The sequence below is a fragment of the Aquarana catesbeiana genome, linkage group LG07 (genome assembly GCF_042186555.1).
Source record: "Aquarana catesbeiana isolate 2022-GZ linkage group LG07, ASM4218655v1, whole genome shotgun sequence".
Lineage (NCBI taxonomy): Eukaryota > Metazoa > Chordata > Amphibia > Anura > Ranidae > Aquarana > Aquarana catesbeiana.
Window position 1 is genome coordinate 28,249,830 of NC_133330.1, and position 24,708 is coordinate 28,274,537.

Consider the following 24,708-nt stretch of genomic DNA (forward strand, 5'->3'; position numbering starts at 1 on the left):
ATTTTACAGGTAAGCTGTTTTAAAAAATCCTATTTTTCCAGCCACTACTATTCGCTCCAGCTCTAATCGCTGGTGTCAGTGTAGCCTAATTGTCTGCTTTTTGTCACAGCCTTCACATTAGAGATTAGAAGACTATTGAGTCTGAGAGAGCTGGGCTGCTAAGTCACAGCTGGTAGGGGGGAGTAGGAATGAGTCGATGCTAAGAGGGTAGAGCAAGGTGAGATGAGCTACTGAGCCACTACCAGGGAGGGGAGCAGGCAGAGCAATGGCTTAGTGGTTAGCACCTCTGCCTGGCAGCACTAGGGTCATCAGTTTAAATCCCAGCAAAGGCACTACCTGCCTGGAGTTTGCATGTTCCCCCTGTGCCTGCGAAGGTTTCCTCCTATACTCCAAAGACATGTTGGTGGGTTAATTGGCTCCTGTCTAATTTGGCCCTAGTATGTGTATGTATGCATGTGAGTTCGGGACCTTATATTGTAGGCTTGAGGGCAGGGACTAATGTAAATGTATAATATACATATATATATGGTGATGAATAAATTGTCAGCACTAAATACCTCAAATAAATAGGGGAGCTGAGCTGCTGAGACACTGCTGGAATGGGGGAGTAGGATGAGCTGAGATAATACTAAGAGGTAGAGCAATGTGAGATGGGCTGCTGAGTAACTACTGAGAAGAGAAGCAAGGAGAGCTGAGAAGCTGAGTCACTGCTGGAATGGGGGAGTAGGGTAAGCTGAGCTGCTAAGTCATTACTGGGATGGGGAGAAGGGAGAGCTGAGCTGCTGAGGAAATGACTTGAACAACTTCAGTGTTTCTGATCACTCTAATTTACTTCTCTTCAGAGCTGCTTCTGTCATGGGCTAGTACTACTAGTGTAGTATAGAACTTACTGGATACCCCTTTGCCCTGTACGCCTTGTGGAAGGTAGGTCTTTTTTAAAGCCAATCGAAAAGAGCCATACATAATTAGTAGTTGAGTTATCATTTGTTGTAAGGTCTCTGTTGGGTGATGAGGAGAGCAAGGAGGGATATATTGGCAGATGACCACTAAAGTGCACCTATTTTATTAGTTTCCTTACAATGTCTGCTTTTAGAATGTATTTAATATCAGCTGTCCTGGTTTCTGTTGTAGAATCTACTCAGGTCGGGGAGCTCCGTTCTCATGCTTTCTAATAGGGAGCACTGGGAGACCCTACTGCACACTGAGCGAGGCAGCGCTGGCCTCATGGAGCTGTTTCGAGAGTACACTGGCACTCTGGCCCGCAACATGAAACTCACCTACTTGAACCCTGTTGGACTGGTGACTCCAAATATTGGTAAGTGTTCAGCAGATATTTTTTTTCCTCTGTGTTGGGTAGGCTGAGCTGCTGGGAGGGGGGAGCAAGAAGAGCTGAGCTGCTCAGTCACTGCTGGGAGGGGGAAGCAAGAAGAACTGACCTGCTCAGTCACTGCTGGGAGGGGTGAGCAAGAAGAGCTGAGCAGCTGAGTGTCTGCTGGGAGGAGGGAGCAAGAAAAGCTAAGCAGCTGAGTCTCTGCTGGGAGGGGGGGGCGCAAGAAGGGCTGAGCTGCTTAGTCGGTGCTAGGAGGGGGGAGCAAGAAGAGCTGAACTGCATAGTCACTGCTATGAGGGGGAAGCAAGTAGAGCTGAGCTGCATAGTTGCTGCTAAAAGGGAGGAGTAGGGTGAGCTTAGCTGCAGAGTTGTGCAGATCCCTCCCCGAAGGCAATGGTCCAGACAGCATTTGCTATTTCTTTCTCGAACATCACGGGACACAGAGCCACAGTAATTACTGATGGGTTATATAGGTATCACTGGTGATTGGACACTGGCACACCCTATCAGGAAGTTCAACCCCCTATATAATCCCTCCCCCTTGCAGGGATACCTCAGTTTTTACGCCAGTGTCTTAGGTGATGGACGTGTAAAGATGTCCTGTGCTGAGCTCCAAAGGGAATATCCTAAGATCCTATACTGGGGCAAGCCAGGCGAACCGGATCCATTCAAAGTGTCTTTTCATGGCCGAATTGAATGGTACCCGGGCCTCGTGTCCGAAGAAACAAGGTTTTACCCGTAATGCTTCTCTTTTTAGAGAGCTGGACCCCGCAGATCAGAAAATGGCTTTAAACTTCCTAATTTCTGGCAAGGTGCTTTACGGTCCCAGAACTGTTGGATCCCCCTACTGATGGGGGCCCCAGTCTCTGACGGTTTTTTCAAACGGAGCCCACCGTGAGAGGTGAAGATTGGGTCTGTGTAAACAGCACCCTGCGGCTGGATAAGGTAAGAGGAGATTCCACAGAATTTTTGAGTTCTAGTGGCTTTTCTCCTTTAAGGTAAATGCATGCTATGCCTATTGTGACCACCGGGGGCTGCCAAGAGCACAAACCTACACATGCTGACTGACTGTCTTAGGTGTTCAGTGCTGATTATGTCCCAGCGTCTCAAAGCAGGCTGCAAGCAGGTAAGGTGGAAAGGGGGATTTCTCATGTTTGAATGTTCCCCCCAGGCTAGAGAGGGGCCACAGGGGTCTAGAAAGTGGTTATACCACCCGGGCTCTGCGGCCTAATGGCCACCATCTCTGAAGATAGCCGTTCAGGCAGATCTTGTTACCAGTCTCCCTCCTTCCCCCCCCCCCATCCCCAGCCTTTTCTCCAGAAGCATGACAGGAGAGTCGGCAGTGCGGGAAGCGCTCGTTTTTTTCAAAACTCGAGGGGGGGGGGGGCGGTAGAGGAGGGGGCGGGATGTCAGCACAGAGTGTTTAGTCTCTCACTCAGGCCAGCTGCAGGCTATTAAAGGCACTCTGTACAGGTGCACTCAGCCTTCTGAGAGACACAGAGCTGACGGTCGCATGTAAGGTGGGACACAGGCATTCTCCTAGGCAGCATTTACTGAAGTAACACCAGACTGAGCATTGGGTAGCAAGGCTTTTAGCCAGACTACATCGCTCAGCGGGCAGTGTTCATTTGTATACCTCATACCTTGTTGCTTTGCACTATGGGTAGAAGAGGTTCAAGCACCCCAGGAACCAGAGACACTAGGGGATCTCGTTCAGGTTCTGATGGCCCCCTGTCGGCAGCATCCTCCCCCCCTAAAGATGGGCCAGGGACGGCTAGCCAGGGAGAGCCATCGGGGTCAGGGGCTACACCTGCTTCTGGCACTTCAGCCCCTGTATATATTACACAAGAGGTTTTTTCCTCAACCATTAATGGTCTAGAGGAAAGATTAATGGCCGTGATTACGTCTTCACTCAGTGGAAGAAAACGCACTAGGCTTTCCTCTGTTCCCCAAGACCCTCAGACAGAGGAGCTCTAGGATAAAGGAGATGAATCCCTTTCAGAGGATCGGGATGGGATGGATGATTCCTCTTCAGAGGATTCAGGTGGAGAGGGACCCTCTGCGACTTCCCAAGAGGAGAAAGTCTTAGTGCAGATCCTCACTGGATTGGTCCGCTCCACATTTAAGTTGCCCATACCTGAAACTGCTAAAGAATCCTCTTCTGCTTTGGGGTCACTGAAACCTTTCCAAGCAGCACATGCTTTTCCTGTTCATACTTTACTTGAAAAGCTTATTTATTCTGAGTGGGATCACCCAGACAAACGTTTTTTTCCGCCGAGAAAGTTTTCAACACTTTATCCGATGGAAGAAAAGTTTATTAAAATGTGGGGAATACCGGCTATTGATGCCGACATTTCCTCCGTAAATAATAGCCTGACTTGTCCTGTAGACAATGCTCAGATGCTCAGGGATCCTGTAGATAAAAGGATGGAATCCCTATTGAAGGATGTTTTCTCCTTAGCAGGATCAGTGGCCCAACCTGCAGTAGCAGCGATTGGAGTCTGTCAATACTTAAGAGACCATGTTAAGCAGGTCATCAGAGTATTACCTGAACAGCAGGCCCAGGGGTTTGCTAACCTTCCAGCGGCCTTATGCTTTGTGGTTGACGCCATTAGAGATTCTATCGTGCAAACCTCCCGTCTTTCACTGGGGTTGGTGCATATACGTAGAATCCTATGGTTGAAAAATTGGTCAGCCGAAGCACCATGTAAGAAGCTACTGGCTGGGTTTCCATTTCGTGGTGCAAGGTTGTTTGGAGAGGACTTGGATAACTATATCAAGAGAATCTCTTGTGGGAAAAGCACTCTCTTACCTGTCAAGAAGAAGAGTAAGCGTCCCTCTTTCAAACGGACTCTTTCCCCAGCTCCGGGGGCTTCAGCCTCCAGGCAGTCTCGACGGGTCCAGAGACAAGAGTCAACCCCAGGGACAAAAGAAGTCCTGGGGAAAGAAGCCTACTAGGCAAAACACTAAGACCTCTGCATGAGGGGGCTCCCCCGCTCACTCGAGTGGGGGGAAGACTGCGACAGTTCTCAGAGCTCTGGCACGAGGACTTCCAGGACAGATGGGTAGTCTCCACGGTAACCTTAGGGTACAAGCTGGAGTTTCAGGAATTCCCTTCTCCTCGGTTCCTCAGATCAAATGTTCCCAGAGACCCAGAGAAGAAGCAGTCGCTCCTTCTAGCGTTAGAGCGACTTTTGTCGCAGGAGGTCATTATGATAGTTCCCGCAAAGGACCAGGGATTGGGCTTCTATTCCAACCTTTTTACGGTCCAAAAGCCAAATGGGGATGTCAGGCCCATTTTAGACTTAAGGGATCTGAACCGATTCCTAAGGATTCAATCCTTCCGCATGGAATCAATTCGAACAGTAGTTCCCACCCTGCAGGGAGGAGAATTTCTGGCATCAATAAACATCAGAGATGCATATCTGCATGTGCCCATTTTTCCTGCTCATCAGAAGTTTCTGCGCTTCGAGGTAGGAGGGCGCCATTTCCAGTTTATGGCTCTGCCTTTTGGCATAGCCACTGCACCTCGAGTGTTCACAAAGATCTTGGCTCCTCCTCTGGCCAGATTAAGGGCTCAGGGTATAGCTGTCATAGCATACCTAGATGACCTGCTCTTGATAGACCGGTCGGTAGCCTCTTTGAATGGAAACTTGAGGACCACGGTCAGGTATCTAGAACACCTGGGTTGGATCCTCAACTTAGAAAAGTCTTTCCTAAAACCAGTAAGAAGACTGGAATATTTAGGTCTGATTATAGATACAAGCCAGGAGAAAATATTTCTACCCCAGGCAAAGATCACTGCTTTGAGAGAGCTGATTCTGACAGTAAGGACCAAGAAGGGTCCCTCAGTCCGCCTTTGTATCAGGCTACTAGGGAAGATGGTGTCTTCATTCGAAGCAGTTCCCTATGCTCAGTTTCACTCAAGAATGCTGCAACACAGTATTCTGTCGACCTGGAACAAGAAGGTTCAGGCATTAGACTTTCCGATGCACCTGTCGCATGCGGTGCGTCAGAGCCTCAATTGGTGGCTCATACCCGAAAACCTGCAGAAGGGGAAATCCTTTCTACCGGTTACCTGGACGGTGGTAACAACAGATGCCAGTCTGTCAGGTTGGGGAGCAGTTCTGGAACAGGCTGCAGTCCAAGGGGTATGGTCCAAGACAGAGAGGACCTTACCCATCAACATTCTGGAGATCCGGGCGATACATCTAGCTCTAAAAGCCTGGACTATCAGGCTACAGGGTTGTCCGGTCAGGATCCAGTCCGACAATGCCACAGCAGTGGCTTATGTCAATCATCAGGGAGGCACCCGGAGCCGAGCTGCTCAAAAAGAGGTGAACCAGATCTTAGTCTGGGCAGAGATGCATGTGCCATGCATATCGGCAGTTTTCATCCCGGGAATAGAGAATTGGCAGGCGGACTATCTAAGTCGCCAGCAGTTACTTCCAGGGGAATGGTCTCTGCATCCCGACGTCTTTTGGGCCATATGCCAAAGATGGGGGGTTCCAGATGTAGATCTCTTTGCATCCCGATTCAACAAAAAGATAGACAGATTTGTGGCAAGGACAAAAGATCCTCTTGCATGCGGGACGGATGCGTTGGTGATTCCGTGGCATCGGTTCTCACTGATTTACGCATTCCCGCCTATTCTGCTACTACCACGACTCCTTCGCAGGATCAGGCAGGAAAGGAAGTCGGTACTTCTGGTGGCCCCCGCTTGGCCCAGAAGGACTTGGTATGCAGAAATAGTAAGGATGACGGTGGGTTCCCCAGTGTTCCATCCTGCCTTACAAACGCTAAATTTGACGGTTTGGCTATTGAGACCCACGTTCTGAAGAGTCGTGGGCTCTCAGGTCCTGTCATATCTACCTTGATTAATGCAAGGAAGCCAGCTTCCAGGATGATTTATCATAGAGTCTGGAAGGCTTATATAACCTGGTGTGAATCCAGAGGTTGGCATCCCAGGAAATATGTCATAGGTAGAATCCTTGATTTTCTACAGATGGGATTAGAGATGAAGCTGGCCTTGAGTACCATCAAGGGCCAGGTCTCTGCTTTATCAGTATTATTTCAGCGGCCACTTGCTTCGCATTCTTCGGTCCGAAACTTTATGCAGGGGGTGATGCGTCTTAATCCTCCGGTTAAAGCGCCCCTAAACCCCTGGGACTTGAATTTGGTCCTGGCTGTGTTACAGAAACAGCCTTTTGAACCAATAAGTCAGATTCCTTTGGTCTTGTTGACAAGGAAATTAATTTTTCTGGTGGCCATCTCTTCTGCTAGAAGAGTATCAGAATTAGCAGCTCTTTCCTGTAAAGAGCCTTATTTGATTATACACAAGGATAGAGTGGTACTACACCCTCATCCTAGTTTTTTACCGAAGGTGGTTTCTGATTTTCATTTAAACCAAGACATTGTTCTACCTTCCTTTTTTCCAGATCCCTGTTCTCCGGAAGAGAGATCTCTACATTCGTTGGATGTAGTAAGAGCAGTTAAGGCCTATCTAGGGGCAACTACTCAGATCCGCAGGACGGATGTTTTGTTTGTGCTGCCAGAGGGTCCCAATAGAGGACAGGCAGCGTCAAAAGCTACCATTTCTAAATGGATTCGACAGTTGATCATTCAAGCTTACGGTTTGAAACAGAAGATTCCTCCGTTTCAGATCAGGGCACATTCCACAAGGCCTATTGGTGCTTCTTGGGCAGTGCATCACCAGGCCTCTATGGCTCAAATCTGCAAGGCCGCAACCTGGTCTTCAGTTCATACATTCACCAGATTCTATCAGGTGGATGTGAGAAGGCATGAGGACATCGCCTTTGGGCGTAGTGTGCTGCAGGCAGCGGTACAGGGTCCTCAGGTCTGATTGCACTCTACTTGGTCGTGGTTCCCCCCCCTCAGGTAGCATTGCTCTGGGACATCCCATCAGTAATTACTGTGGCTCTGTGTCCCGTGATGTTCGAGAAAGAAAATAGGATTTTTAAAACAGCTTACCTGTAAAATCCTTTTCTTTCGAAGGACATCACGGGACACAGAGGTCCCGCCCCTCTTCTAATACACTATATTGCTTGGCTACAAAACTGAGGTATCCCTGCAAGGGGGAGGGATTATATAGGGGGTTGAACTTCCTGATAGGGTGTGCCAGTGTCCAATCACCAGTGATACCTATATAACCCATCAGTAATTACTGTGGCTCTGTGTCCCGTGATGTCCTTCGAAAGAAAAGGATTTTACAGGTAAGCTGTTTTAAAAATCCTATTTTTTGTGGGTTTGCCAGGTGCACTTTTAAGGCAAAGCCCAGCCAAACCTTTGCTTTCATTTTGATAGACTTGAGAGGTGTAAACTCTTCTACAAAGTTCTTTTTGCTGTCTGAGACCCCATTCAGGAGAATTCCCTTCACGTCACTTGACCAGTGCCTGTTTTAACCCCTAAAAGCCAATACCACTGCACCGCAACCTATGTATTGCATGTGGTTGGGGCGCAGTGCTATTTAGTTGAATGGGTCGCATTCGGTGGGTGATATAAACCACCCAACGCAACGGGTGGGATAATTTTGTTGCACCATGATGCAAAGCATCGTTGCTGCAGCATGTGCGCACCCCTGTCTGCTGCCTTTGCAGCTTTGGGGTCAGTAAAAATGCTGCTCAGTCATGCGTTTGTACTGCCCCCCAACAGGAAGTGTAAACGTGGCACAATGGTCGGTGTCAATGGGCTTTTGTCCTCTTCTAAAGTGCTTCAATCCCCATATAAGTCAATGTGAATGCAAAAGTAGTTGAACTGACTCAACTGCACGTAAATTAATTTTGTATGGCATTTAGAAGCATCTCAAGCTAACGTGTCAATTAAAAATATAATAATAATTTGCGCTAAGGTGTTATATCTAGCAGAATAAAGAAGCCACCATTTAATTGTGATATCAATTGCTAAACAATGCAAAATATCCCATCAAAATAAAAATCGGTACAGATCCATCAGTTCCCTGACGATGTCCTTTCCAACGAAACGCATAGGTAATGGCTACGACGTGACGTTGTCACACACAGGCCAGGGTCATAAGCATCTCAAGCTAATGTGTCAATTAAAAATATAATAATTTTTTGCGCTAAGGTGTTATATCTAGCAGAATAAAGCAGCCACCATTCAATTGTGATATCAATTGCTAAACAATACAAAATATCCCATCAAAATAAAAATCGGTACAGATCCATCAGTCCCCTGACTACGTCCTTTCCGACGAAACGCGTAGGGAATGGCTACGACGTGACGTCATGCACAGGCACACCAGCTGGAGCCCGGTTTCAGCCTGCTACATTGGAAAATTACTAGCAGTAATACATATTTGGGCTATTTTTATGTAAGATTTTTTGGCACAATTGGTGTGTTTTAATAAAGCTGGGTTTTACGTACTTCACGTTGGATCTGTACCAATTTTTATTTTGATGGGGACATCTGATGGTGGTGGAGAGGATCCAAGCTGAAGACGAATCTCAAGCTGGGATACCTTGTGGTGCAAGACATATTTGCATGCTATCTGACCATTTATAATCGATTGGTCCACATTGGTAAGCGGCTGCTTGAATGGTGACACATGGTGCTGGAAGCATGTTTTTCCAGCAGGAAGTAGGAGTTTTGGGGATACCTTCAGTTAAATTTATGAACAGTCATATGAATTGGTATGAGTCATGGACTTTTGAGGGGAATTTATAAACTTTTGCACAAGCATTTGTACTTTACCTTATTATTTTGCACAATTGCAGTTATATTATATTTGAAAAAAAAAAAAAAAAAAAAAAATATATATATATATATATATATATATATATATATATATATATATATATATATATATATATATATAATTTTTTTCTGTTTTTTCATCACATAATGTGTTGCTTAACTTGTGAATTTAGTGTAGCATTTGGGTATTTTGTATAGTTTTAGTTGTAAATTAGCTTTGCCTTGTGTTGTTTATAGGCGAACCCTAGCCGGGTCTGATAAAGTCATGTTTGCTTGTGCAGAGTTTTCACTCACTGTGTCACCTTTTTATTTGTTGCAGTTGTAAATATTGAACGTGTGGACAACCAGATCCCTCTCAGAAGGCATTTCCCCAGATATCACAGCAGTCTGTTCCGGGGACAGACACCATGGGATCCCCATACTCATGTGGTGCTGCCTGCTTTTGTCCTAAAGACACCTAAAGTGGAAGGTAATAATGTCATAGGGCATCTGATGACTTATTATTGTCAGGGTGAGTGAGCCTGGGTAGAGATGACTGCATTTTCATTGCAGGAGATGAGCCTGTACAAGTGTGCAAGACTAAAGGTAAGGCTGGAGTTCAGATTTAAAGGTTCATAAACTTTAAAGGTTAATGAGTTCACCTTTAAATCAATGGACATCTTTTTTCCGGTAAAAAAATGTGCATTCATTATTTTTACCCACTTCCAGAGCAGCGATGTACCCGTACGTCACTGGACTTTAAGTGGTTATACCGAGACGATGGTCAGCTGTCTTTTAAAGCAATCCTAGTGGCTAACTAGCTGCTGGATTGCTTTTACAAGCAGCAGGCTGGAGGAGACGAGTCCCCCCAATGCCTCCCCTCCTGTTGCCTTCCAATTTTTTGACCAGCCGGCGCGTCTTCCGGCTGATTGGAGAGCCAAACAAAGCCCGGATTGGCTTTGATTGTCTATCTGCTATGGTAACCCGGAAGCAATGACCTGACATCACTTCCATTTTACCTGAATGTCAACGGCACCATATTCAAAAAAACAAAAGCATTTTAAAACACCAATCTTGGTGTGATCGAATGCTTTTAGGTGTAGAGGAAAGATTTGGGGTCTTGTAAAGCAACAGTCATCGCAAACGTCAGGTCATAGGCAGTAATTCTAAGTGGTAACTTGTAAAGGCTTGTAAAACGTCGCCTATAGATAGTAACATTTACGTCGTTTGTCGCCGTTGCACGGGTATGCACAGTTTTAAAGCGTGACATGTTTGGTATCTACTTACTTGGCGTAATATCATCTTTTATATAAAAGTGATAAAAAAATGTAAGCCCCCATCCCCCCCATGTTTGCATGCAAATGCGAACTCACGAGACATTCCAGAGCGCACGCAAACAGTGATCATCCCACACATGTGAGATATCACCCCAAACATCAGCTCATGAACAGTAATTCTAGGACCTCTAAGCTCCTCTAAATCTAAGGTGGTAATCTGTAAAGGCTTTTAAAGCGTCGCCTATGGATATTGAAATTTACGCCGTTTATCGCGTTGAACAGGCGTGCACAATTTTAAAGTGTGACATGTTTGGTATCTATTTACTCTGCATAATATCATCTTTTATATCTTACCAAAAATTGGGTTATGTATTGTTTTTTGCATTAAAATTTTTAAAAGTATATTTTGTTCCCCAAAAATGTAAAAACCTCTGCACAAATACCGTGTGACATAAAAAAAAATTCTTTCTATAAGGCCTCTGCTTTAAAAAATATATAATGTGTGGGGGTTCTATTTTCTAGCTAAAAATACTGATTGTTACATGTAAACAAAAAGTTCCAGAAAAGACCTGGTCTGGAAGTGGTTATACATTGCAGCCTTTAAAGTGGTTGTAAACTCTCCCCCACAACTTTGTCCCATGTAAATCAGCATAAAAACCCTAATGAACACTGCTGGTAGATAACTCCTTACCTGCTTAGTATTGTTGTAATCCTTTATGTTCTTTAGAATGACGTCACTGAGCGTGCCCATATCTCCCCTGATTTACGGCACACTCTGTGTACTTATCTATCTATTTTCAGGACTTCCTAAGGCACACCACTGCAATCCCACAAGACTTCATAATCACTCAGAGCTTCCTCCTACACCCCATGTGACCATGTGACATCACTTGGAGTGTAAACTTGGGCATCGGACAGCATTACTGCAGCCTTATCAGCTGAAGCTGATAAGACTGACACAGGCAAACACTAGATTATAGGCACAAGTAAATACTATGAAATAAAACAAGTCAGCTATTAGCAGGGAAGCAGGGTTGCCATAGATATGTTGGATTGAGAAGGAGGCTTGGTTAACAGTACAGGAAGTGCTCAATGTAAGGGCGGAAATACACTCCACTGTGGACTCAGAAAACAATACTTAAGGTGGCACTGCCTAACCCCTGGAAACAAGTTTTTTGAAGTTTCTTTAAACAGTAAGTAATATGCGATTTGGGCTGGATTACAGTGGCTATAGTTTAATAATTACTTATTATAATGGACTAAATAAAAAGAAGCATCAGAGTGGGAGCATTTACTTCCTCTTTAAAGAATTGTACCCACAATCAGAAGATTGCTGGTGCAATGTCAGGATCCTGCTGACTCTCAGTAAGCTGTACCTTCCATATGGGCAGGCACTTACCGAATGTCAGGAAGAATAAATGAACTATGAGAGTGCTCACCTGCGTCCTAGCGATTCATTGAGAACTACAAGCCGTTAGCTGCGATGGCTGACGGTACTTGTAGTCTATTCATTCACAGGAAACTGTGAATGAATTATGTGGCCGTGTGGGCGGAACCCCACATGTCCTCACTGTTTTCAAATTGTGACAGGGGATGCAGGAAGAAGATCCCCCGCCCACTGTCACAAAGTGGGGAGCTCTGGTGGCGGGAGCTGGCTGCACAGCAGCATGTTACTCCCTAAATATGTAACATGCTCCTAAAGGTGAACCCAGCCTTTAACCTGCCACCGGGCCGTACGCATATACATAGCGAATGGGTGGGTAAGAGGGTGGGCTTTAACGCTGAGCTGCCGCACATATTCGTCCACAGGGAACGGCTTTTCTGCGCTGAGAGCACACTCTTAGCATAGTAATTGAGCTGTCAAGGGCAGATCGCAATCTCAATCGGGAGCATCTGATCATGTGACTGCTGTGACAGCCAACTACAGCAGTCACACAATCAGCCCAGTTCTGTCCTCCAGCATTTAGGTCCTCCTAAAGGGCCAAGTTGAGGCAAGGGGTTAAAAAAAAGTTTGGCTCTATGTACAGCAAACCTTTGCTCTTGGACAGTCAGTGTCATCCAAAAGAAGATATTTCCAAATGCTTGCATGCAGATTCAGCTTTTTCCTAGGAGTCCTAAAACTCTGAGATCTCTGTTATGCAAATACTTGTTACTAGCCCTGCCCAAACACGCTACTATTGGCCTCACTGGCAGAGGCAGAGGCAGGAGTAAGCAAGCTTTCCCTGTCAAAATAGGATTGGACAGGAAGGTTTTTCCACTCTGGCAGTCTCTTTAAATATAACAAACTCCATCTTTGGGTTTACATTATTATTTATAGGAACTTACAGTATGTAGAATGAAGCAAAGAGTACCTGTTTCTGAGTTAGGGTATTCTACAATTATCCCCTGACATGGCTTAAAGTAAACTTACCATGATGTAAAGGCAGGGGCTTCCCTCTAAAAATGCTAGTTGTCTGGCTGTCATGATGACCCATCAATACTTTGAGTCATTCACCGAAACACACATGTGAGTCAGGAAGTTCAGAGCTCCTAATCTGTGTACTTGCTTTGGGTCATCAGCGCACCTTAAAAAGGGTCAGCCTGACAACCAGAAACTAAGATTTCAGGTAGAGAGCTCAACGATGACAGCCTCCATGTTTCTCCCAGGTTTCTGTTGATAGATATTTTTTTTCTCTTGTAATAGCTCCCCCTACGGTTCTACCAACTCCAACCAACCCTGAGAATAACCTAACAACTGCTGTTCCCCCGCCAAAGAGAGCGATCCCTGATCCAGAGCCTGCCGCTACCATCCTTATCCTGCTAGTCTACCGAACACTCGGGGACCTGCTTCCAGCAAGATACAGCACCGACAAGAGGAACCTCAGGTGAGCCACTCCACGGGCTCCAGGAGGGACACACAAACAGATCTGTACTTCTTGATCTACATGGTAGAATTGACAGTTTTATTGATCACAGTGGGCATGGGCGTAAAAAAAAGTGAAGATTTGCTGTGTTGTTGGGAACCAGGAATGGGCTCGGGCGTGTTCGGGGATCCCACCTGCCCGATCTCGCCAGGAAGTCGACACTGCACAGTTCTAATCACAGGCAGTGAGACATTTCCCGATCCGCACAGATCTCTATTTGGAACATCAAGAAATGTTATTGTGCCTGAACAGTTTGGAAAATGTACCCTTTTTTCCTGAAAAATAGCAGTGCTCTTCTTGGTTTATGAATATGCCTAGGCACTCCAGTACCTATAGCCTCGCCAAACCTGGAGTGTGATTTCTTGATGTCACTACTGTGCAGCAGCATCTCTGTGTGGAGGCAGACATCTTGGTGGATGCAGGGATTTGCTTCCTCATGTCAGAGCCTCCAGCAAGGAGAACATTGTGACACGAGGATGCAAAGCCCTGCCTCTCCCAAGATGGCCGCCTCCACACAGAGATGCAGTGCAGAACAAGGCATGGACAGTCAGTAATGGGAAAAAGATCAGCTGCGGGGAGACCACGGCCAATACTGGTGATTAGCCCTTTGCCCTCTGCTTGCCTTTTTAGGTACAGCTTCCAGAATTCTGTTTTTCTTGGTTGTTGGACTGATTATATAGCTTTAATACTTTCCAAGTCACCGACCTGAACAAACATTTAGATGGGTCGCTTCATTTGCTGCATGCTTGTTCCAGGTCTGCAGTCCAGTAAGCATTGTAATAAGATACAACCAAACAACTAGGACGCAGCTTCCATGACACAGGTCCTCTTTTAATTACCTTGTTTTTTTTTTCCCTGCATGAACAAAGTGCAGATTCCTTTTTACAAAAGTGCTTGATATTTAAGGTGGAAAAGAAATCAAAAATTGCACTAAGACAAATAAAATAAAATATAATTAAACATTTGAGAGGAGTTATATCCAAAACTGTGACCCCTCAGAAGCTGCAATTCTCATGTATAACATTAATACAAGAAAGAAGATTGGAAAATTAGAATCGTGCTATCCAAACATTATTGACCAATGATTGATATTTAAGGAGCTAGCTATCTAAATTATCAGCCTCTTATGCTGCGGTATAATCAGTGTCAGGACAAGGTCATTCAGCACCCAGGTCAAAGTTGCCAAACTGTGCCCTTCCTGTTCCTGATGTGTGAGCTTAGGGGGTGTGTAACCCACACCTCCTCCCGGCTCTCTCCTCACTGCTCCCAGTGCTGGGCTTACAAGACTAGTGATGCTGCTGTCACTACTCCTGTAAGCCTTGTACCAGAAGGAACTCAGCACAGCGTGCCCTCATCCCTGCAAAGAACCGTTGCGCCCCGGGGCAGCTTTCCCTCCTGCCCACCCCTTGTCTTGGCCCTGGGTATAATCATACAGTAAATATATTGTGAAATATATGTTGTTTTTTTTTTTTTTTTTTTTAGGCTTCCCAAAAATCCAGTGATGAATTCACCCATCATAAGCGTGGCCATACTCAGAGACCAGACCTTTATCCACGGGGACCTGGAGGCACCACTGATACTAGATTTCCAGCTGTTGGAAACCGTGAACAGAAGCAAGCCCGTCTGCGTACAGTGGAACCAGTCCAGCCAGTATGTCTTTGTGTTTTTATATATCTCCTGGCTGAGCAGAACCTCCACTGACTTCATCCCTTCCGCACCCTCTGTAACAAGACAGACCCTGAGCACTGTCTGCAGTATCCAGTCACTCAAATGCACATTAAAGTCAGAAGTTGCAGAGACTGCTAAATGGCAAGCAGTGCGGGTAACACATAAGACAGTCCCTTACTTAGTATTTGGACACTTCAGGAAGGTTATCACTTCTTTTAAGCTTTAAATTAATAAAGCAGCGCTATATATTTACCCAGAACTATAAGTAAACAACTATTAAAAGTTGTATATAAAATTTCAAAGTATAAATCATGCGTAAAAATTTAAACAAATGCATGTACTTGATACCAACCCATGTGTTCCAAAATAAAGCATGTGAAAAAAATGTAAAAGTGCAAGTGAAATATAATAGTCCAAATATGTGCATATAAACAGCAACAGTTAATTTATGTGTGTATTCAAACTCCTGTTACCAAGGACCTTCCACCACCATATGTCATCATTGAAGAAAACCTCTTACCAGATAATATGGATCATCAGACTATAAATGGTCAAACACGCTCAAGCTGAATGTTTCTTCGATGGCCTCTTGGTACAAGCCTTCAGATATCACCATCAAAGGGAAGAATACACAATAAAAAACATATTTTTACTGTTCGAGCCCTTTCACACTGGGGCGGGGGCGGCGTCGGCGGTAAAACGCCGCTATTAGTAGCGGCGTTTTACCGTCGGTATGCGGCCGCTAGCGGGGCGGTTTTACCCCCCGCTAGCGGCCGAGAAAGGGTTAAATACCACCGCAAAGCGCCTCTGCAGAGGCGCTTTGCCGGCGGTATAGCCACGCCGTCCCATTGATTTCAATGGGCAGGAGCGGTAAAGGAGCGGTATACACCCCGCTCCGAAGATGCTGCTGGCAGGACTTTTTTTACCGTCCTGCCAGCGCATCGCTCCAGTGTGAAAGCCCTCGGGGCTTTCACACTGGAATGAAAGTAGCGGCACTTTCGGGTCGGTTTGCAGGCGCTATTATTAGCGCAATAGCGCCTGCAAACCGCCCCAGTGTGAAAGGGCTCTTCAAATCCAAAGGTTGCATTTATAAAACATATAAATGTGTATCACCACGATCTCCCCTCTCCGCAATAGCAGGCTGATGGTACATGCTGGACTCTGACTGATACGCATGCGTGATGATGTCATGTCGTAACCACGCACAATGCGTTTTGCAGGAAATTAACTCGTCTGGGGATTGTCTGAGACTCACTTATTTTTAGCCTAAGGCTACTTTCACACTGAGGTGCTTTACAGGCGCTACAGCGTTAAAAATAGCACCTGCATAGCGCCTGTAAAGAGCCTCTCCAGTGTGAAAGCACGAGGGCTTTCACACTGGAGCGGTGCGCTTGCAGGACGGTAAAAAAAGTCCTGCAAGCCGCATCTTTGCAGCGCTGTAGGAGCGGTATATACACCGCTCCTAAAGCGCCCCTACCCATTTAAAACAATGGGGCAGTGCCACCAAACCGCCGGCATAGCGCCGCTGCACCGACGCTTCGCGGGCGGTTTTAACCCTTTTTCGGCCACTAGATAAAACTGTCCCGCTAGCGGCCGAATAGCGCCGCTAAGACAGCGGTAAATCGGTGCTAAAAATAGCACCACCGACGCCCACCCGCCCCAGTCTGAAAGTAGTCTAAAGGATATCTAAACCCAAAATCTAAATTTGTACTTTAGTTGCAGAGAGAGAAAGTGCAAAGTGACAGGTTATCTTTAAGTAAAAGCCTGCTCGCTGTGCATTACAAAGCACTTTTGATATTTTTTTTGTGGCTATTGGGATCGTATGGCCTTTGAATCAATGACTGTTCAATAAACCAACTTACTTTCATTGTGAAGGCCGTATAACACAACTGACTTTGTAAACACAAAGTGCTGATGCCTTCTAGAACTTCTCATCGTCTTATTACTGTGTCTTTGCTTTTAGACTGGATCCCCCAGGGAGCTGGGCAGTGAAGGACTGTGAGATGGTCTTCCGGAACACCACACACGTACGGTGCCAGTGTTCTCAGTTTGGAAGTTTTGGTGTCCTCATGGATGGATCACACCGAGAGGTAAATTCTAAGTAGAAATCCCTTACGGCCTCTGAGGTTCGGTTCACATTAGTGTGACTCCCAGTGCGACCCTGGAGTCCAACTTTCATGCGACTTTTACTCTCCGGCACTTAAGAAAGTCACATCAGAGTAATGCAGGAACCTTTTTTAAAGATGCGCTGTGACTAAAGTTGCATCGATTTGAATGGACGCCAATTAAATTAATGGGCTGTGACCTGTCATGTGACCTTATGGGGTTGATTTACTAAAACTGGAGCGTGCCAAATCTGGTGCAGCTCTGCATAGAAACCAATCAGCTTCCAGGTTTTTTGTCAAATCTTAATTGTAGAAGCTGAAGTTAGAAGTTGATTGGCTACATCTTCTCAGCTTGTAACTTCAGCTTGTTCAATTGAAGGGGTTGTAAAGGTTCGTGTTTTTTCACCTTAATGCATCCTGTGCATTAAGGTGAAAAAACGCTTGCCAGTGATCGGCCCCCCAGCCCCCCAGTTTAACTTACCTGACCACTCGAACTTGACCGGTGGGGACGTGCTGTCTCTCTGCCCGGGTTTCTTGGCTGTTGATTGGATAGATTGATAGCAGCGCAGCCATTGGCTCCCGTTGCTGCCAATCAAATCCAATGACGCCGGGGGGGGGCGAGTCCTGCATTCGGCCTCTGTGGACGCTGAATGCTGGACTCGGGAGCGCGCCCGCAAGGTAATCCCCTGGGAGAGCGCTTCTCCCAGGGGGTTATCTGATGTGGGGAGGAGCTGCGAGAGCCGCCAAGGGACCCCAGAAGAGCAGGTTCGGGGGCCACTCTATGCAAAACAAGCTGCACAGTGGAGGTAAGTATGATATATATATGTATGACAAACCTTTAGTATCACTTTAAGCTTTGAAAAAAAGAAAACAGGAAGCTGATTGGTTTCTATGCAGAGCTGCACCAGATTTTTCACTCTCCAGTTTCAGTAAAGCAACCCTTATGTGTCCAAAGTCGTATATGACAAGTGGCACTAGTATGAACAGAGCCAGAGAGTTTTTAATTTCTTTTTCTTGAATCTCAGTTACTTATGTCCTCAAAGCTGAAGCAGGGGAGTGGCTACATCTAGTGATTGATCAGCTCTAGTCTACTCGCAGCACTGGGGGGGGGCTGGTTTCAATGAATATGACATTCAGCTTGGGGTTTGAACATTCTTCCCATATTTGTGTGAGGTTGCTGCTGTTTTCTCCCAAAAATATAACACAAATGAAATTTTTATTTGTAAAAAAAAAAAAAAAATTCTGGCGGTCTACATCCAAGAAAACCCAGCAGATATTCAGAGCAGACATTTTGAAGGTTGACACTGTGAAAGTACTATGGTCTCGTTCCGCTTTCATCTGGTTATCCTGAAAGAGTTGCGTTAAATGTGTTCACCATACACCAGATGCAGTAGGTGGCAATAGACCTGAAAATATATAATGCCAGGGAGGGTAGTGATATCATCCACACAGATAAGCTCAAACATCAGCCAACACCAGAACTTATTCCTGGTGGATTTCTACTGTGGTGACAGAGTGTGGCTGGGTAAGTATACCTTGCGGTGGGCTGTCAGAAACGTGTGAATGATGAATACCTGTAAAATATTTGCTGTAAACTTTTGTCTGACCCCACCAGCTTGATCACCCACTTGTTGGTACTGTCCTTTTGCTGCATTTGTTTACCCAGCCTGCTAGAGACACTTTAACCTATAGTATATGTGTAAATAAGAATGCTGAGCCTTTGTAAAGCAGTTATGGCTTGTTTTAACTTTTTTTGGCTGTATAGGTGGAGGTTCCCTTTAAGCAGTACAGTACAGTTCTAACGCATTTATATTATTCTTCCATGCAGCAGCTGGAGGGAGACCTGGAGACTTTGGCCATCGTCACATACACGTGTCTGACCATCTCGCTGGTGGCTCTTCTGACAACATTTGCAATCCTGACATCTCTTAAGGGACTGAAAACCAACACCCGGGGGATCCATTCCAACATCGCCATGGCACTTTTTTTCTCCGAACTGGTCTTTCTGCTGGGCATCAACAGCACAGAAAGCGAGGTGAGAGATGCGGATTTTATTCAGCAATGGGGAAGAATTCAAATTGGACCTTGTACTTCATGATGCAAGGTCTGTTTTTAATGTGGTTCCCTTCCTGAAATGCTGAAAAAAAATACAAAAGTGAACCAGTGAAGAAAAAAAAATAGATCATATACGCACCTCTCCCCAACTTCGGCAGTGCAGAGGATGACATCGTCCTTCTGCTGACAAGATCTCTGGGAATGCTGAGCAGCAAATCTCGCAAAAGAAGACGCTGCAGCACAGCGCTGGGACATCTTCTTGTGAGATTTGGGCTATTCAGCATTCTCCAAGATCTTCCCGGAAGGATGATAGCATCACCCCAAGCACCACGGGAGAAACCAGAGGTAAGGTAATTTATCCACAGTAGGTTTTTTCCTTTCTGTGGACTTTCATCCAGTGATTTTGCAAGGGGGAAGTTGGGGTTTACCTTCAATAAGCAGATTATTTCAGGGGCTTGATCTCTGTGATGAATCCTGTATTGAATGAAATCTTAGAGAGGGGCAGTTCTAGGTGGGGCTGCTGTGTGCTATGTCAGGCTTTAATAAAGTTGGATGGGATATGACATCATCGGTGTGTGACTTCTTACTATCCTGTTAAGGTCTGCTTTAAGGTTCACAACAAACAGCATTCTAGAATTGACATCTTTAAAACCTGAGTGCCAGTGTGGGCTAGTTCCAGAGCGCCAAGCACCCATGTATTATTGTTTTAGGACCCTATGGCATTGATTTATTAAAACTGAAGAGTGCAAAATCTGGGGCAGCTCTGCATAGAAACCAATCAGCTTCCAGGTTTTTTGTCAAAGCTTAATTGAAGAAGCTCAAGTTAGAAGCTGATTGGCTACCATGCACAGCTGCACCAGATTTTGCACTCTCCGGTTTTAGTAAATCAACCCCATTGTTTTGGATATCAAAGTATCACTTTGTCATTGCTTTGAACCTGGAAGTGTTTGTTCCATTATTCTAGATCACAGAATTTCACTTTGTCATCGTTTTGGTACCCTCTAGGGTCATTGTGTCCACCTTATAAAACCCTATATGGGGCATACTGTATTAAGAAAGCAGAATATATAACTTTCAGCAAACAATCACAGCAGGTGAATCTTCAGGGTGCATGTATTTTAAATGACAGTGATTGATTGATTCACCACCAGAAAATGTTTTGTTTAAAGCCACATTCACTGCTTCGTGCTTCATAAAAAGACTGTTACTCTGGATCCAAAAGTGTCATTTTGAAACATCTGTGTGGACCCCTAAGTGCCCGCATTTGATGAAATGTAGGGCCCAAATCTTATATCTTAATCATGCAGAACAGGACACAAACTGAGTATTTATAGAACCTGGGTTATAGTCTAGTACAGGGGTGTTAAACTCAATTTCATTGCGAGCTGCATCAGCAGTATGGTTGCCCTAAAAGGGCCAGTTGTTTCTGGGGTGCATTACGTACAGAGTTCAGGGTTCAGAAGTGCGTTACATACAGAGTGCACAGTTCAAGAGTGTGCTGTGTAGAGAGTGCAGAGTTCAGGAGTGCGGTGTGTACAAGGTGCAGAGTTCAGGAGTGCGCTGTGTGCAGAGTTCAGGAGTGCAGTGTGTACAGGGTGCAGAGTTCAGGAGTGCGCTGTGTACAGAGTGCAGTGTGTACAGGGTGCAGAGTTCAGGAGTGCAGTGTGTACAGGGTGCAGAATTCAGGAGTGCGGTGTGTACAGGGTGCAGAGTTCAGGAGTGCGGTGTGTACAGGGTGCAGAGTTCAGGAGTGCGGTGTGTACAGGGTGCAGAGTTCAGGAGTGCGGTGTGTACAGAGTGCAGGGTACAGGGGTGTGTTATGTACAGAATGCAAAGTTCAGGAGTGCGCTATGTGCAGGGTACAGGAATGCGTTCCTTACAGAGTTCAGGGGTGTACTGTGTACAGAGTGCAGGGTTTAGGGGTGCCCAATGTACAGTGTGCAACCCCAACCACCCTCACCCCCCAAAAGCTTTCTCGCATCTCTCTCTCTTACCTTGCCTGGCTCTATACCTCCCTGTGTAGGCGGCTCTGCCCAGGTAGATCATCCTTTCTCTCAGATTTTGAGATCTGTTCCCAACGTGAGCGTGTGCTAGGATCTGTAAGTTTCAGGAGCTGCTGAGAGCAAAACTGCCCCGTGTACACACTGAAGGCTTCTGTGTTTACAAGTGACAGCGAGGAGCGGAAGTGGAGGGTGAGAGCCAGAGGTGGGTGCAAAACTGGGTGCAAGGGCCACATGATGAGGCCTGGAGGGCCGCATAGGGGCCGCGGGCCTTGTGTTTGACATACAGCATGTGCTCTAGTACCTTCAGGTTATTGGACACTGGCATTTCTCCACAATCAGATTTGTAAAATCGCCAACAGTTCTGTAGTGCAAACAATTTCCTGAACAGAAGCAAATATAGTTTATCGTACAGGGTAACCCTCAAATTACATGGTTTTGGAAAATCTATGGCATATTGTACAGATATTTTACAATCAGATTATAATGTGTATGTTCAGATTTAAATCCCAGTGGTCTGTGCTCAGTTTTACGGCTCTCACAAGATTTTAGTTATTATTGTGGATCTCAAGTAACAATATTTTTTGATCATAGGATGTCAGATATCTGTAACCTCAAGTGTCAGTGTGTTTTTAGTCTGGTTTATGGTGATCCATAATCCTAAAACCAGGACTAGGAAGGACTAAAGTTAAAACAATGAAGTCAGGGTAAGCTGGAATTAATATAAGATGATCTGTGTTAGTAATCAATTTTTTTCCATCCTCAGTTTCTCTGCACCGTCATCGCCATCCTGCTGCATTATTTTTTCCTGTCCACCTTCTCCTGGCTGTTTGTGGATGAGCTTCACATCTACCGCATGCAGACCGAAGTAAGGAACATAAACTTTGGTGCTATGAGATTTTACCACGCCATTGGTTGGGGTGTCCCCGCCATAATCACAGGTAAGCTGCACATAATTAGGGGCTTTAAAAAATATAGCTATCTAAAGGGAAACTCCAGCTATGGGTGGATTTTGGTGGGCTAATTCTCCCCCTACTTCTTATATGTCTTTGCCATTTCATTAGTGAGCTGCCAGGGGGGGCTCCTGTCAACACGCTGTTGCTGTTCCAGAGTAGAGATGAGCTTGAGTGTCTTCTAAATTCATCTTTAACTCAAACTCCTGCTTTTTTTTGTACCCCAATAAGCTGCAGTCGGGGGCATTCCCTACCCTGCAGCTCACTTGGGAGCATTGAAAGTGTTTTGTTATATCTGTTTGATAAGTGCAATAAAATGCCTGCTGATCCTGCCAAACATACAGTGAACTCATAGCTTCCTGTGCTGTCACCCCCTCACCTATGCTCCCACCTGAATTATTATGTCACTGTCAAACAAAATCTCCTGCGCTCAACAGTAGTGCGATGGCAATGGAAGAAGCCTGGAATTCCTATGGCTCCTAGTACATGCACAGGCCTTGCTGCCCTCCAAGGGTCAGGGGATACCCAATGGAAACACTGTAAAAGAATGAAGAGAAGGCGTACCAAACTTTCGCATTACCCAAGTAATGTTTATTAAAATCAAAAAGAAAGAAAACATACTCACAAACAAGTGAATTATAAAAGCATATCAGAGTCCACAATGGACAAAGAGCAACCAGGTCACCAGGGCCGTGTCCAACACGACGGAGGACCTTCCAGATGTCTGACGCGTTTCGAGGGGGGATCCCCCTCTTCCTCAGAGCCTCTAAGCCTCTTTTTGGCCATTGTGGACTCTGATATGCTTTATAATCCACTTGTTTGTGAGTATGTTGCCTTCTTTTTGATTTAAATAAATATTACTTGGGTAACGCGTAAGGTTGGTGCGCCCTCTCTTCATTCTTTTACTGAATTATTATGTGTTACCGATATTTATATAGCTCCAAACCTTTATGCAGCATTTAACGTACTATTCATCACATCAGTCCCTGTGCTTAAAGTGGAGTTTCAGGCTAAACCTAACTAGTACTAAAATGATTCCTTCTACCTTTTTAACACCTATGCTGACGAACCTGCCGGGATTGTTAGAGAGAGAGAGCAATAATTCTAGCTCTAGACCTCCTCTGTAACTCAAAACATGCAACCTGTAGAATTTTTTCAATGTTGCCTATGGAGATTTTTAAGGGGAGAAGTTTGTTGCCATACCACGAGCGGGCGCAGTTTTGAAGCGTGACATGTTGGGTATCACTTTACTCGGCGTAACATCATCTTTCACAATATCAAAAAAAAAAAAGGGCTAACTTTACTGTTGTCTTGTTTTTTAATTCAAAAAAGTGTAATTTTTCCAATAAAAGTGGGCTTGTAAGACCGCTGCGCAAATACGGTGTGACAGAAAGTATTGCAATGACCGCTATTTTATGCTCTAGGGTGTTAGAAAAAAATATATATAATGTTTGGAGGTTCTAAGTAATTCTCTAGCAAAAAAAAATGATTTTAACTTGTAAACAACAAGTTTGAAAAATAGGCCCGGTCCTTAAGCGGTTGTATACCCTCAGAAAAAAAAAAATCCCTGTAAGGCAAAGGCATAATGAGCTAGTATGCACCGCATACTAGCTCATTATGAAATACTTACCTACCTTAGAATGAGGTCCCCATATCGCAGGCTGGTCTTCCGGGTTCGCAGGTCCGGCGCTGTGAGTGGCTGGAGCCACGATGACGTCACTCCACCGCATGTGCACAGGAGTCTTCCTCCCGACAAGGTCCGGCAACGTCTGCCGGACCTTCAGCTGGGCATTCACAGCGCATGCGCCGCTGACGTCAGCGGCTGCATGCATGCAAAGTGAATATCTCCTAAACCGTACAGGTTTAGGTGATATTCATTTTACCTACAGGTACGCCTTATTATAGGCTTACCTGTAGGTAAAAACAAAAAAAGTGGGTATACATCCACTTTAAGTGGTTGAAATATTAAATATATTAAATATTTAATAAATTAATTTATTGGCTCTTCCTTGCAGGCTTGGCAGTGGGACTGGACCCGGAAGGTTATGGAAATCCAGATTTCTGTTGGATCTCGATTTATGATAAACTTGTGTGGAGTTTTGCTGGACCCATCGCCATAGTGATTGTGGTGAATTTTCTTATTAGCGCAAAACATGTTAAAAAACATTTTGTTTTCCCCCCAGCTGAGACTTTGTAGTAACACACCTCTCTATTCTGTTCTCTTTAGCTGAATGGCGCCATGTTTCTTATGGTGGCAAAACTCACCTGCGCGCCCGGACAGAAGGAGGCCAAGAAGACTTCTGTCCTGTAAGTCCTCTTTCAGTCCATTTTATATTGGCCGTCCTATTTTTCTACTTGGCATAGCAACCATTCAGATGCTCGTATTTTCTAACCAGTGCTAAAAAAAACAGCAGGGTTCTGATTGGTCAGTTGTGCTCCTGAAGAACAGTGGGGCCAACGCAACCAAACAGGTTCTTGTATTAATCTCCACTGGAAGGATGCCCACTGTGGTGTGGATGGTTCAGACTGAAAAAACCTGTATTTTTTTATGGAGAACCCGTCACCTTGTCTATTCAGGTTCTATCTAAGGTAGCCCCCCCCCCAGTAATACTCACTTTTGTTGCACTCTTTTGCCACTCCGTTCATCTGCCAGAGCCCTAAGAAATACCTGGCCCTTGAAGATTTGGAGGAGAAGGTGACCTTT

At 45.3% G+C, this 24,708-nt stretch overlaps 1 protein-coding gene across 1 annotated transcript in view; it reads left to right on the plus strand.

The window, feature by feature from the left end:
- Positions 1–24,708, plus strand: part of CELSR3 (cadherin EGF LAG seven-pass G-type receptor 3) — a 263,963-nt gene that overhangs the window by 209,133 nt on the left and 30,122 nt on the right. The window contains exons 19-27 of the mRNA XM_073591845.1: positions 1,132–1,315; positions 9,384–9,533; positions 13,004–13,184; positions 14,706–14,873; positions 16,855–16,981; positions 18,825–19,031; positions 21,818–21,992; positions 24,020–24,132; positions 24,232–24,311. Coding sequence (XP_073447946.1) covers positions 1,132–1,315; positions 9,384–9,533; positions 13,004–13,184; positions 14,706–14,873; positions 16,855–16,981; positions 18,825–19,031; positions 21,818–21,992; positions 24,020–24,132; positions 24,232–24,311 — 1,385 coding nt within the window. The remainder of the gene's footprint in view (positions 1–1,131; positions 1,316–9,383; positions 9,534–13,003; positions 13,185–14,705; positions 14,874–16,854; positions 16,982–18,824; positions 19,032–21,817; positions 21,993–24,019; positions 24,133–24,231; positions 24,312–24,708) is intronic.